This window comes from Podarcis muralis, chromosome 2 (assembly GCF_964188315.1).
Source record: "Podarcis muralis chromosome 2, rPodMur119.hap1.1, whole genome shotgun sequence".
Classification (NCBI taxonomy): Eukaryota; Metazoa; Chordata; class Lepidosauria; order Squamata; family Lacertidae; genus Podarcis; species Podarcis muralis.
In genome coordinates, this window is record NC_135656.1 from 106,844,945 (window position 1) to 106,857,297 (window position 12,353).

Genomic DNA, 12,353 nt, shown 5'->3' on the forward strand with positions numbered 1-12,353 from the left:
TTTTTTTTAAAGAGCCACATATACACATCAAGCTACTTTGGATCATTTTCACACCGTTTTCCTGTTACTGGGAAGGCAACTTTATTAAAACAGGCTTCTTTTTTCCTGTGATATACAAAAAAAGGATGGCACTGGATCCCATTCACTCTAAAATCATGCTGTGTCCAGTAAGTGCCATGTTCACAAAGGGAAATACCCATTCAGAAAAGAGAGATATTCCAAAAGCAGAGAGTGTGAAATGCTTTGAAGAACACTACATGTTTGGTGTGTTGTTTTTTATAAATGTAGCCACCTCAACTACTGTCCTAAGATTCTTTGCACAATGTTTAGACGCTATGTATTTGTCACCTTCAGGAAAATTGGAACACCCAGTTTAGCATTGTTGTGTGGAGGATTTGTACCAACTGAGTAAAGCAGGAGTAAAATTGGGCTTCAGAATGAACCAGTGGGAGGAAAGAGATCAATCTGCCCTAGAGAATGGATTAAAAGCTATCCACAAACAGATCTGCCACATCTGAGGATGCCCAATTCAGGATCATCACATCCGTGCTAGGGTCACCCGCAGAGGAAGCAAAAATTTTCTGGATGAAGTGTTCCATTTTGAGCAAACCCTTTCAATGAAACATAAATCAGCTGCTAAGTATTAAAGCTAAAATGCAGTTGCTTTTAAAGGAAAATAAATAAATTAAAAATGTGTTAAATATGAACCAGCTGAGAATGCAGTTAAAATTTCCATTTTTAATATCTGCAAGTCCCCCCCCACAAACTGAACAAGCTCGAACCTACCACTAGGAAGAGGAGTCTTGACAATCCTTTGTATAATGAAGGATGTCCTAACAGCGATACTATTTTTCAAGGCCTACAGTCTTCTTCATTCACAGTCCTTGTGCTATTCCATAGGGCAACATCGTAAGGCCTTGGTGCAAGGAGAACAGTTCTGCCACCTCCTCCTATTCTCCCAAAGATCACACAGAGGTAAAACACAGACTTTCTTGCTCCCAAAGAGCTTGGTTCTCTGCTTTGGCCAGTTAGACATCTCCCCGCCCCCCTCTTACATAGGGTCCATGGAAAGAGGTTAAAATCATGGACTCAGGAGATCCATCTCATGGACCCCGGCTGGGTATTTCACTCCCATGTGCCTCAGAAACACAGAATGAGCGGGGAACCCCACCACCCACAGCAAGGGGTGGGTACGCGCCCCATTAAAAGAGGCCGGTGGGAACGTGAATATGGGGCTGTCGGTGTCCGCATCCGTAAAGGTCACACACTCCCCCACATAGTCCAGGGACACTCGGATCCTCCTTGGGGGCATGCTCAAGGACAGGGCGGTCACAGGGGACGTGAGAGCCCAGTGTTGGCCCTTCCACAACCCCACGGCCCAGATCCCCTCCTCTGGGCTGAAGCCCATCATGCCCTTCTTCTTTGACGGGTCTCGGGTGACCCCGACGGCCCAGAATTCCCCATCGCCCACTTCCAGCTCCCAGAAGTATCTCCCAGAGGTAAACCCGTCACAGCCCAGAACCAAAGCTCTGGAATCCAATCGTTTGGGTGCGTCGGGGACGTAGTCTAAGGCGGGAAGCCTCTCCTGGAGTTCTTCGCATCCTGCGTTCCTTCGGTCCAACGGTAGAAAAGCACTTGGTACATCCGGATACGCATCTGCTGTAGGTATAAGGCAAGCCGTTTTCAGTCTGAGGAAGTGAGGGGTGGGGCCATCCCACTAACAAGATTTGTTCCACAATGCAGAGGTGCCCCTCGCCTCTCCATTTTTACTACATCTCTATTGCTATAACGGCTAGATCTGATGGGAGCTGAAGTCCTAAACATCTGGCGGGCAAACAAAGAGCACAGGGTTCAGGCCCACCACTATGAAAACTCACCTTTATCGTTCAGTGTTTTCACAGTCTCTCCTTTCTCCACGACAGATGTCACATTATCTAGAGAAAGAAAAGGTAGTTTTTCCTCCCAGCAAAATGTCTCTTAAAGAAATAACTTAGCCCCCCACAATTCAGAAATTAACTTGCCTGAGGCCACTGAGTGGCCTTCTTAGATGGCTACTTCATCCTGGGTTTCTCATGGTAGAAGTCAGTGCACTCAAACTTCCTTTCAGATTATAGTTACTAATGTGGATGCAGCTTGCTTTAAGGCAGCCTTCCTCAACCTGTGGGTCCCCAGGTGTTGTTGAACTACAACTCCCATCGGCCCTAGCTAGCAAGGCCAGAGCTCAGGGATGATGGGAGTTGTAGTCTAACACCATCTGGGGACCCACAGGTTGAGAACTGCTGTTTTAAGAGATGGAATGGAATTTAGCGGCTAAGTGACTCCCGCATCCTACTTCTGCAAAACAGTCTGCCATCATTGAACCTTCCCTTTCTCTCTTTTGTTAAAGGTAAAGGTACCCCTGCCTGTACGGGCCAGTCTTGCCAGACTCTGGGGTTGTGCGCCCATCTCACTCAAGAGGCCGGGGGCCAGCGCTGTCCGCAGACACTTCCGGGTTACGTGGCCAGCGTGACAAAGCTGCATCTGGCAAGCCAGCGCAGCACACAGAAACGCCGTTTACCTTCCCGCCAGTAAGCGGTCCCTATTTATCTACTTGCACCCGGGGGTGCTTTCGAACTGCTAGGTTGGCAGGCGCTGGGACTGAGCAACGGGAGCGCACCCCGCCGCGGGGATTCGAACCGCCGACCTTTCGATCGGCAAGCCCTAGGCGCTGAGGCTTTTACGCACAGCGCCACCCGCATCCCCACCCGCGTCTCTTTTGTTAGCTTCCCATTAAACACAACTTGCAGTCTTTCCCTATCATTTTCTGCCATCACTGCCTTCTAGGACTGAGATCACAACACCTCACCAAGAATACAGAGCTCCCATTTTGCCATAGCAACATCATGGTACAAATACTGTAGAGAAGAACCTCAATTTATAAAGTGGTTTGTCTTTGCTGTAAGCAACCCTTACCAAAACCACGTTAAATGCTAAGCTGCAACAACTAGAGGGAATGAGGTCCAAAGGCTGAAAAAGTGGTTCAGCTTAGAGCCACGCAATGAATCATGACTTTCGGTTCACAGTTAAATGCCCTTAGACAGCTCCTGGTGAAACCCCATCTTTCCTTGTGCCTCTACAAAATCCAGAGCCACATTCCCTCCCAAAGTTATGTGAGGACTTCTATCTGAACTGGATTTCAATGCACAGTGTCAATTTTTTAAAATGAAAAGCGGAAGACACTCATTAGAATTTAGGTTACAGTGGTGCCTCGCAAGACGAAAATAATCAGTTCTGCGAGTCTCTTCGTCTAGCGGTTTTTTCGTCTTGCGAAGCAACCCTATTAGCGGCTTATCGCTATTAGCGGTTTAGCGGCTAAAAGGCTATTAGCGGCTTAGCGGCTATTAGCGGCTTAGCGGCTATTAAAGGCTTAGCGGCTATTAAAGGCTTAGCGGCTTAGCAGCTAAAAGGCTCTTAGCGGCTTAGAAAAAGGGAGGGGGGGAGCGAAAAAAATCGCAAGACTCGCAAGACGTTTCCGTCTTGCGAAGCAAGCCCATAGGGAAAATCGTCTTGCGAAGCGCATCGAAAAACGGAAAACCCTTTCGTCTAGCGGGTTTTTCGTCTTGCGAGGCATTCGTCTTGCGGGGCACCACTGTATTTTCAGATGGCAAAGAGCCAGGTGCTAGAAGTTCCGCATTCTCTTCAGCCTTTTTTTCCTGTACCTTGGAATCTATTTAGAGTTTCCTTCAGAAGCTTCCCTTTCCGTGAGAAGTCATCCAGCCTCTCTTCGAGCTTAGGAGAAGCTTCTTCGGATGGCTGGAAATGCCCTGCTGCACATCTGCATTTTGAAAGAGAAAACGCCGAGTGTAAACAGTCCCATCAACCATGACCTGCATTCCTCTTCAAAGGCAATAATGGTCTGGCCAAGCCTTCCCCAACTAGGCATCTTCCAAATGTTTTGGACTACAGCTTCCAGCATCCCTGACCATTGGTCATGCTGGCCGGGGCTGAAGGGAGTTGGAATCCAATGTACAGGCCGGTCTTTTCTGGCCACGTGACACTTTTACTGGTTCGAGGAAACGAAGCAGACATATTATTAAGGAATGTTGTTGTTGTTTAGTTGTGTCCGACACTTCGTGACCCCATGGACCAGAGCACGCCAGGCACTTCTGTCTTCCACTTTATTAAGTAATACATCTCACTAAATCACTGTGAAATTGTGCAATTCCAGATCTCTCTTTTACCTTTGTCTTTGGTCTCGACATTTGCAAAGGACCGTTTCAAATATGCAATGAGGCAAATGCCTCAAGCAGCAGATTTTGGGTGCCGTGAATGGAGCAGAGCAGGGGACAAACCTCCTTCACACCAGAGAGTTCTCCTGTGTAAGCTCTGCCACAGCTGCCAACTGAATCTGTCAGGCTTGTGCTGGATAATTTAACGACGGGCTGTGCTCCATTTTAATATACGTGTGTGTCATTTGTATTTCCCACTTCAGGTACCAACATGCCATGAGCTGGTCTGGGGACTGAAGGGGTGCAGTTTTATGTGACAAGCTACTGCGTGAAGCCGCCCCTGCTTCCCAAGCTTTGTTCCTGCTCCGTCACTTATCATATAGGGAACCTGTGGCTACCCAGATGCTGTTGAGCAGCAACTCCCATCATCCCAGACCACTGGCCACACAAGCAGAGGCAGAGAGAAGCTGGAATCCCACAGCCATGTGGAGGGCCACAGATTCCCTACCTGTGACAAATGAGCCGAAGAGCTGCTTCCGGCTGCAAATGTTCCTAGGGTAGGCTGAGCGGCCGTTTTGAGTCCCTGGAAGCAGAGGAATCTAAATGCTGCCTTGAACACTGCTCTACTGCCCTGGTACTTGTAAGACTGGAGGAGCAACAGGGGCACCACTTTCCTTGGCCTGCATGCTATCACCAGTTTGAGGACTAGGAATGCTACCAAATGGCACTTTTGAGGGGTTTTTGGGGGGGATGGGGAGACACAATAAATCGCCACGTACCTGCTCATTGTTTTTTTAATGTCCTAGAGAGAGAGAAAGAGAGAGAGAGAGAGAGAAAGGAGCTAAGTCCCACAATGCTTTGCACTAGGAGCGAGTCATAAGCTTAAAGGGGAGCCTGCCTCTGCACCCCCCATCTCAGGCTGCAGAGGACTTCCGAGAGTGCTATCAAAGGCAGGAGGGGTGGAAGCTTTGTTCTAGCCTCTGCTGCTTCACAAGGCAGGGGGTAAGTAGCCTGCCCCCCCAGTTGCCCTCAGGCTCTTACCTGGGATCCTAGAGGTGGCACATCTGGTGTTAGCTCCAAGACAGGAGAGGTGGGGGGTGCTCTGGTTACACACGGGAGCCTTCGCGGCACGGTGGTCTCCCTGGTGCTGCAACTGTTTCTCTGAGGAGAAGGGCTGCCCTAGTTTTTAGCAGCCTTCTCCTTCCCGAACTGTCCTCCCACCCCGTCCTGCCGGTGAACAGGCTGGCTTCTCGCCCCCTCCGGGGCCTGCCCACCGGCTGCCTTTCGCCTGGAGCCGCTGGCTCCTTCCCTCAGCCACGCCACCCACACGACCTGCTGTCCCGACAGGCGCACCGCGTCGCCGCTGGAGAGGGGGTGCACCTCGGCAGAGGCAACGGCGCCCCGCTCCCAGGAGCACAGGCCCCGGCAGAGCCTCCGCAATCTCCCCAACCCGCGATCACTGCGCCGCACTCTTCACCATCACCTGTAGTGACTCTCTGCACGCCACAGGTTACCTAAAATCGTCTCCTTCTTGCTTGTGATCAGAGAGCTGGTTTCAAGGTAATTAAAGGAGAAAAAAAAAGATTCTGTGCCAAGGGATCAAGTGCGCAGGAGCTGCCGCTCGTTTTTTTTTTAAAAAACAAACCAGCCTCACATCCTTGGAATAGCTATAAATGACGTTCACCGCAGAGTGGACCACAGGAAGACCCTAAGGAGATCCCAGAAAATGCAGGCTTTTTTGCAGGCACACACACTCCACAAGCCCCTTTCGTTTTCCTCCAAACGAGTAAGTAAATAAACCCCGCTCGCTGGCTGTCAAAACACAAGCGGCGTCCCTCCCCCGATATCCCCGTGGCATGCAGTCATCAGCATTATTCCAGAGACTGAAAGCTCAGAGTGACGGTTGCTCCAGTCCCACAGCCACAGCAGTGCCCCGAGTCCCCAAAACACCCCTAAGAGAGAGAACCCATAGGAACAGGACTGTACGTACTAGAGGTCTGCATGGCAGCCATACCCGATGTGTCCCGACATGAACCTGAAGGAATGAGGTCATCCAGGCCAGCTTCTCAACAGCCTTCAGGTCAGGCTGAGGGACCTGGAAGTACATCTGCCAACAGCAGAGTGCTCTGGTGTCATAGCCTTCCGCAAGGGGAGGAGCTACAGCGTCCCAGCCGTCCTTTGCAAGGGCCAAAGGGCGCTCTAAAAGAAGGCGAGTCGAGATCAGAGGGACGCTCCCCTCCCTCCTTCGGAATGGCCGTTTCGCAGCTCTCCGTAAGCTGGGATCATGGAGCTCCTCCTTCCCCCTCCCACCTGGCTTTGGTTCCTAAGGAACAGCCTTGCCACCTGCACAGGGGGGGCAATCGCAGCACTTGGGCATGCGGGACAGCTGATGGGGGTCCACATAGAGACCCCGAATCCAGTATAACAGCACATATGCCGCTGTCTCCAGGAGGCTTGTGCCCCGCCAGCATCCTGTACACAAAACAGTTTGCTGCCCGTTCCAGCAGGGAGAAGGTCTAAGCTCTGCCTGGCCCAAACTCCTGCGGTGGCAAGGAAGCGGCAACTCCCGTTTTCAGATACTTGCGGGCTCTCTAGAGCTCCAGTGCCGGGGCCCCCCAATGCTTGGGGCCCTTAACCCACTGCTAGTCTCCGCTCCAGGCCAGAGAAAGAGGTCTCTGTTGATTGCAAAATCTCACCTGCAAAAATTCGGCTGCCGGTTGCTTACATTTCACCTCCATCTCAGCGATCACGTCGCCGAGACGGGAAAGCTCTTCCGAGAGTTTGGTAACCATTTCGTCCTTCCGCTTCTCTATCTCTTTATCGAGCTCTTCTAGCTGGGCGAGCAACTGCTGCTCCTCATCTTTGAGAAACTGGTGGAGGCGCTCAAATTCAGAGATGATCTCCTGTCTCTCTGCTTGGACGGTTTCCTGTAATGACCACAGGTAAAATGGGAGTTAAGAGAGCCCTTTGCGGGTGCACAAGAAAAAGATCGTCATTACAGCCCTAAGAAGACAGCAACCAAACAAGACTGTATAACAAACCAGCACGAGGGACAGTGCAGACACAGAAGATATGAGGCCAAAATAGACTATGACAAGGGAGGCAACATAAAAATGACCAGGGAGTAGCTGGGGATGGGGGGGGGCGGGGGCAGGAGGCATTATCTAAAACCAGCAGGCGTCTGCAACACTTCCCTCCCTTCTCCCTACCACTACCCCATCATCCCCTGGAACGGCCTCCATCTCCCTCCAGGTGGACCTGGAGGGGTTGAGAAACATGTTCTGTTGTATAGCATCTGCAACCCAGCTTCTTCAGTCCCTGGACTTGGCAAAATAGCCAGCCTGGTTGGAGGATAAGGCTGCAAGAGGAGGCTGCAGCAGAAACAGGAAAATGCTCAGCACCCCGCCTGAGGACTGTTATCCAGGACAAACATCCCACTTGTCCACCGTATGGGACCCAACCATGGATAGCTTGCTCTGCAGGATGAAATCAAAATATTTATTTAGGACCATCAGCTAGCTATTACACAACAAGCCACTAAAAGAGACAAACATCAAGAACAAAATAGTGACTGCCTCTTCAGGCAAACACTCAGATATAAAAAGTTTTGGGGTTTTTTACAACAGAAACAACATTTCTACATTTTTTTTTAATGGGAAGCAAGGTATTGTGTTATTGCTGAGCTTGGCCACATTTTGTGATGTGGGTTTTCTAGAAAGGTTTGTGTTGGGGGGGGGGGGAATCCTATGCAAATTAGGCCCATTTACACAGCATAATTTGCTAATTACACAAGATAGTTAGCACTGCCTTTTATGAACCTGTAGAAAAAAATGGGATTTGGGAGCGGGGAGTAATACGGCCAAACAACAACAACCACCCCTCAAGACCCAATGCCTCTGTTCCTGATCACCAATGGCAACAGGTACCTACCATGTAATCCTGAATTTTCCTCTCTCCAGTCAGCTTCTGGCTCCACAGCGTGTTCTTCTCCTGCTTCAGGATCTCTAGTTGTGCCAGAACCCTCTCCTGAGAAAACAGAAGTGGCATGAGATGGGAGGGAGGGAATCAGAGGTATCAAGAGCACAGGAGTTTGTTTTAGTATAGTTCAGTTGGGCAAGAGGCTTTTTTGCCTTCAGGTAACTCTGTCAAGTGAAAGAGAAGGCAACCTGCACCCAGAAGCCTTTTCCCAATCTGAGGAACAAGGAGGTTGGGTTTCTTCAATAGCCCCATACGGTTGTGTGCGCTCCATAGCAAGAAAAAAGAAATCGAATCCACATGCTGAATGCATTGCATTGTTAAGACTTCCGCTAGTCTTGGGAAGAGAAATACTGACGCCCTACTCCTTTCCTTACAGCTAGGAGTCCTGCCTGGCATCTCTGTGGCATCCCATACTTTATAAATGGCCATGTATTTTCATATTTATCTTTTCATCCACAAGGCTAAATACTTGGTTCTTTAAAATAACCTCAATATGTTGATTCTGCAGGTATTAAAACCTAGATGTGCATGTTGAGACCTAAATCAACATTAACAATATACTTGGGCTCTTAGAGGCCAACAAGTTCTCCTTAGCTGGCCGAGCTATCACTTAAAATTGGGTGGGGCAGTTTTTCAGTATCTGGGACACAGAATTTTCTGTTGGAATTTGGCAGCTGGAGAGCAGGGGCACACGAAGATGAAGCTATTACTTATTGAATAATTTGTGGTGTTAAAATTCTTGAGCCTGAAGGAGCCGACAGCAAAAAATAGTTATCAGAAGCTCACTAATGTGAGTTCCCCGAAGCACAAACTAAGAAACTCAACACTGTGGCAAGAACACCACCTTTTCTCAACTCAATATGATAAATGGCACAAGAGGAAATATGAGAAGAGCTCTCAAAAAAAGATGGGGGGGGGGAATCAATAGAATTTATTTTCAAGTAAGAATGCATAGGAAAGAATAAGTTAGAAGAGTTTGTTTTTCTGACTCTACTTCTTGTAGATATTACTGTTCCAATTCATAAGTAATCCAAGCTTCTAGTTCTATAAACAGGGAATATGACACAAAGAGGGGAAAGTTACTATTCAGAAACCTCCATCAGTTGACAGGCCATTGTCACTGCACTGGACCTTAAGAATAAGAAACAAGGAACTAGTAACTTGACACTTTCATGAATACAAAAGAATCAGGCTGAATGGTCTCTAATCCTCTATTGATAAATGCACTGACATTGGTTTTTTTTCAGAGGTTGCTAGGCACCTAGATTTGGAAACCTGTTTTCAACATAAAGCTAAGGATCCACAGTTCTTCCAGCTGATTTGATGTCCTGTAGAAACCAGAGATGCCAAAATAAGCTAGAAATCTGATGACTAAAGAGCCCTCCACACACCCTCTAACCCAATTATTTCTCCATCCTACAGCTAAGCATTTTCTGAGAAGATCACAGCTTGGAATGCTACATAAACTCACAACTATGCGATCATTATTGCAAGAAAAGACCCATGCCAACAATATTTGAACATAATTTTCACTCAAGATACAAAAGTAACCAGAAAGTTGGAAATTTAAAGGTCTATGTAAGCATAATTATTTATCCAGAATAAACCTGTCTTATAAGAAGGAAAATTAATTTCCAAACATGGCTTAGTAAGAGATACTTCTGGCGTTAGGTATAAAACAGCCAGAGAACAATGAATACTATTATTTTACTGCTGTTGTTACTTTATTTTACAAAAATGCCCTGCTATTAAAAGATGAGGAAAGATAAAAAAAGAAAGTAGCGAATACAGGATATAAATTGGCCATTTTTAAGCATCACTCAAGCGCTCTCTGAACCCATGAAGGATGCAGTCAATCATTAAAAACCTTATGTTCATTACAGCAACCAAAAAACAAAAAACAAAACCAGTGATGTTAAATTATTGCAGCAAAATGTTTTCCTACAGCCAAAGCAGCATAGGTTTCAACCTTCCCTTTTTTTGTGGGAAATCCCCTTATTGCAGCACCGTTTCGCGCTGCTTCCCGCTATCCTGGATTGTTAGATATCCCGTACTGTCCCCAGGACAGGTGAGGCTGCTGATCCCTTATTTTCAAATCTGAAAGTTGACTGCTATGCAAAGAAGTCAGAGGTATAAACGTTTTGCAACGAGAATTCAATAACCCCGTCCCATGTGCTGTTTTGTTTGTGCTAACCACGGCACTGCCCTAATAACGGATTTTGGGGGGAGCTGAACAGGCCACCAGGACTACCCTTCTCCTGCTTGCTTTGCTCGCCACTGATTTCTGGTTTCGGAGAGCTCTCCCCCTTCCCTCCCTTACCCTGTAGTCCCGGGCTGCCCTCTCGACGTGGAAGACGGCGTGGGCCCGGTGCTCCTGGGACCGATCGCAGTGCGCGCAGATGGGCGCCTGGTCCTCCTCGCAGAAGAACTGCAGCACGTCCCGGTGCTTCTCGCACAGCTTCCCTCCAGCGCCCTCTCCGCATCCTCCTGCCGACAACCTTCTGGGCAGCGGGGGCGACGTCGACAAGTCTGCCGCCGGTGCTGCAGGAGCCGCTGACGCTACGGGAGACGGCGGGGTGGGCGGCGTCAAGGACAGCAGCGGCGGGGGCGGCGGCGGCGCTGCTGCTGCCGGTGGTGGTGGTGCCGGTGCGCATACCGGCGCCGGAGACACTGCGGGGGCCACTGTCATCGGCTGGTGCTGCTGGGGCAGCGGCGGCGGCGCTACCACCACGGGCGCCGCGGGCAGCGCGACCGCCCCTCCGGGCCCGGAGTCGAGCCTCTGCCTCTTGGGCCTGTCCGCCACCAGGCTGGCCAGGAGCGGCGGCGGCTTGATGGGCCTCAGGTTCCTCTTGCGGGCGGTGGCTCCGCACTCCAGGCAGGAGATGTTGATCTTGGGCTCGCCCAGGCGCTGCCCGATGCAGGCCGTGCAGAAGTTGTGGCCGCACGGCAGGCACACCGGGTCCGGGCAGTAGACGCGGCACAGCGAGCACCACGTCTCGCTGGGGCAGCGCGGGCCCGCCGGGATCTCGGCCGGGGTCGTGCCGGGCGGAGGCGAGTCCGGCGGCGACGGCGGGGACAGGACGGACGGCAGCGGAGGCAAGAGCGGCGGCGGCGGCGCCAGCGGGCCGCCCACCGCCAGGCCCGGGTGCTGAGCGCCCCTCAGGCGGCTGCGGAGGAGCCGCTGCTGGAGCTGCTGCTCCGCCGACATCCCGCCACCAACGCCGCCGCTCATGACGCCAGCCCAGCCCAGCTCCAGCCTGCCTGCCTGCCCGCGAGGACGCCGACGACGCGCCTGCCTCCCTTCCGGCGGACGCGCCACCCGATTGGCTGAGCCGACAGGCGCTAAGCGGAAGTGAGGGGGAAGCCGGGAGACGTTACGGCCGTAACCCTTCGCGCGCTGGGCTCCAGGCGGCAAAGCGGGAAAAGGCAACGGCCCGATGTAGAAGCTGGCGCAACGTGCGCGCCGACGTCATAGGGGCCTCCAACTCCCATCAGCCCCAGGCCAGGATGGCGAATGCTCAGGGGTGATGGGAGTTGTAGTCTTTCCCCCCAATTTTTTTTTATTGGTTTTCATAACATTATAAACAAACACATAAGACAAACAAACATAAATCATAGCCTTATTGAAAATTACACTTATTATTTTCTTTTTTCTTTTCCTTCTCCTCCTGCGATGAGGCTACATTTTAATATTTTAATGTTTCAATATTTTAATGTATTTTTAATTTTGTTTTTAAGTTGTAATCATTTAACTTGTTTTTATTATTGCTTGTAAGCCGCTCTGAGCCCGGCCTTGGCTGGGGAGGGCGGGGTATAAATAAAAATTATTATTATTATTATTATTATTATTATTATTAACATTGTTAAGTGGCTTCCTCGCTTCCCTTTGGTTGAATTTCATTGCATATCCTTTTAACCGTTTTCCAAATCAGTTCTTATAAAATTTAACTTAAACATTAACATCCTTAAATCTTCACATTATGAAATTAAACATATTAATTCATCCCTTAACATAAATAAAATACTAAACCAATTAAGTATGTGCAAGCTGTTTTCAATTAATTAAACTTAACATATTTAACTAGGTAATCATTAAATTTAATCCACTCTTCCTGATACTCAGGCAGGGGGAGTTGTAGTCTTGGAGGGGCACCGACAGTTGTTTTT

The 12,353-nt window shown here is 49.6% G+C and overlaps 1 protein-coding gene across 6 annotated transcripts; it reads right to left on the minus strand.

Annotated features, from left to right (window-relative positions):
* Positions 1-723: 723 nt before the first annotated feature.
* Positions 724-11,487, minus strand: LOC114588512 (E3 ubiquitin-protein ligase TRIM15-like). Of its 6 annotated transcripts, none has more exons than XM_028713868.2 (9): positions 10,507-11,487; positions 8,139-8,234; positions 6,905-7,135; positions 6,199-6,315; positions 5,250-5,369; positions 4,988-5,010; positions 3,699-3,814; positions 1,878-1,934; positions 724-1,656 (listed from the first exon to the last, which is right to left on the minus strand). In XM_028713868.2, the coding sequence occupies exons 1-9, from the start codon at positions 11,416-11,418 to the stop codon at positions 1,082-1,084; spliced, it is 2,247 nt and encodes a 748-aa protein (XP_028569701.2). In that variant the 5' UTR covers positions 11,419-11,487; the 3' UTR covers positions 724-1,081. The 6 variants fall into 6 exon arrangements, with proteins under 6 accessions (XP_028569701.2, XP_077776346.1, XP_077776355.1 ...); XM_077920220.1 differs by having other exon boundaries at positions 724-1,659; positions 10,507-11,486; XM_077920229.1 differs by lacking the exon at positions 5,250-5,369 and having other exon boundaries at positions 724-1,659; positions 10,507-11,486.
* Positions 11,488-12,353: the final 866 nt, after the last annotated feature.

Excerpts from the sequence above, each read along its gene's own strand:
- LOC114588512 (XM_077920220.1), bottom strand. The coding sequence starts at position 11,418 with ATGAGCGGCGGCGTTGGTGGCGGGATGTCGGCGGAGCAGCAGCTCCAG. Across the intron at positions 7,136-8,138 it reads GGAAAATTCAGGATTACATG|GAAACCGTCCAAGCAGAGAG; the intron begins GTAGGTACCTGT and ends TGGTCATTACAG. Across the intron at positions 1,660-1,877 it reads GAAAACACTGAACGATAAAG|CAGATGCGTATCCGGATGTA; the intron begins GTGAGTTTTCAT and ends TTATACCTACAG.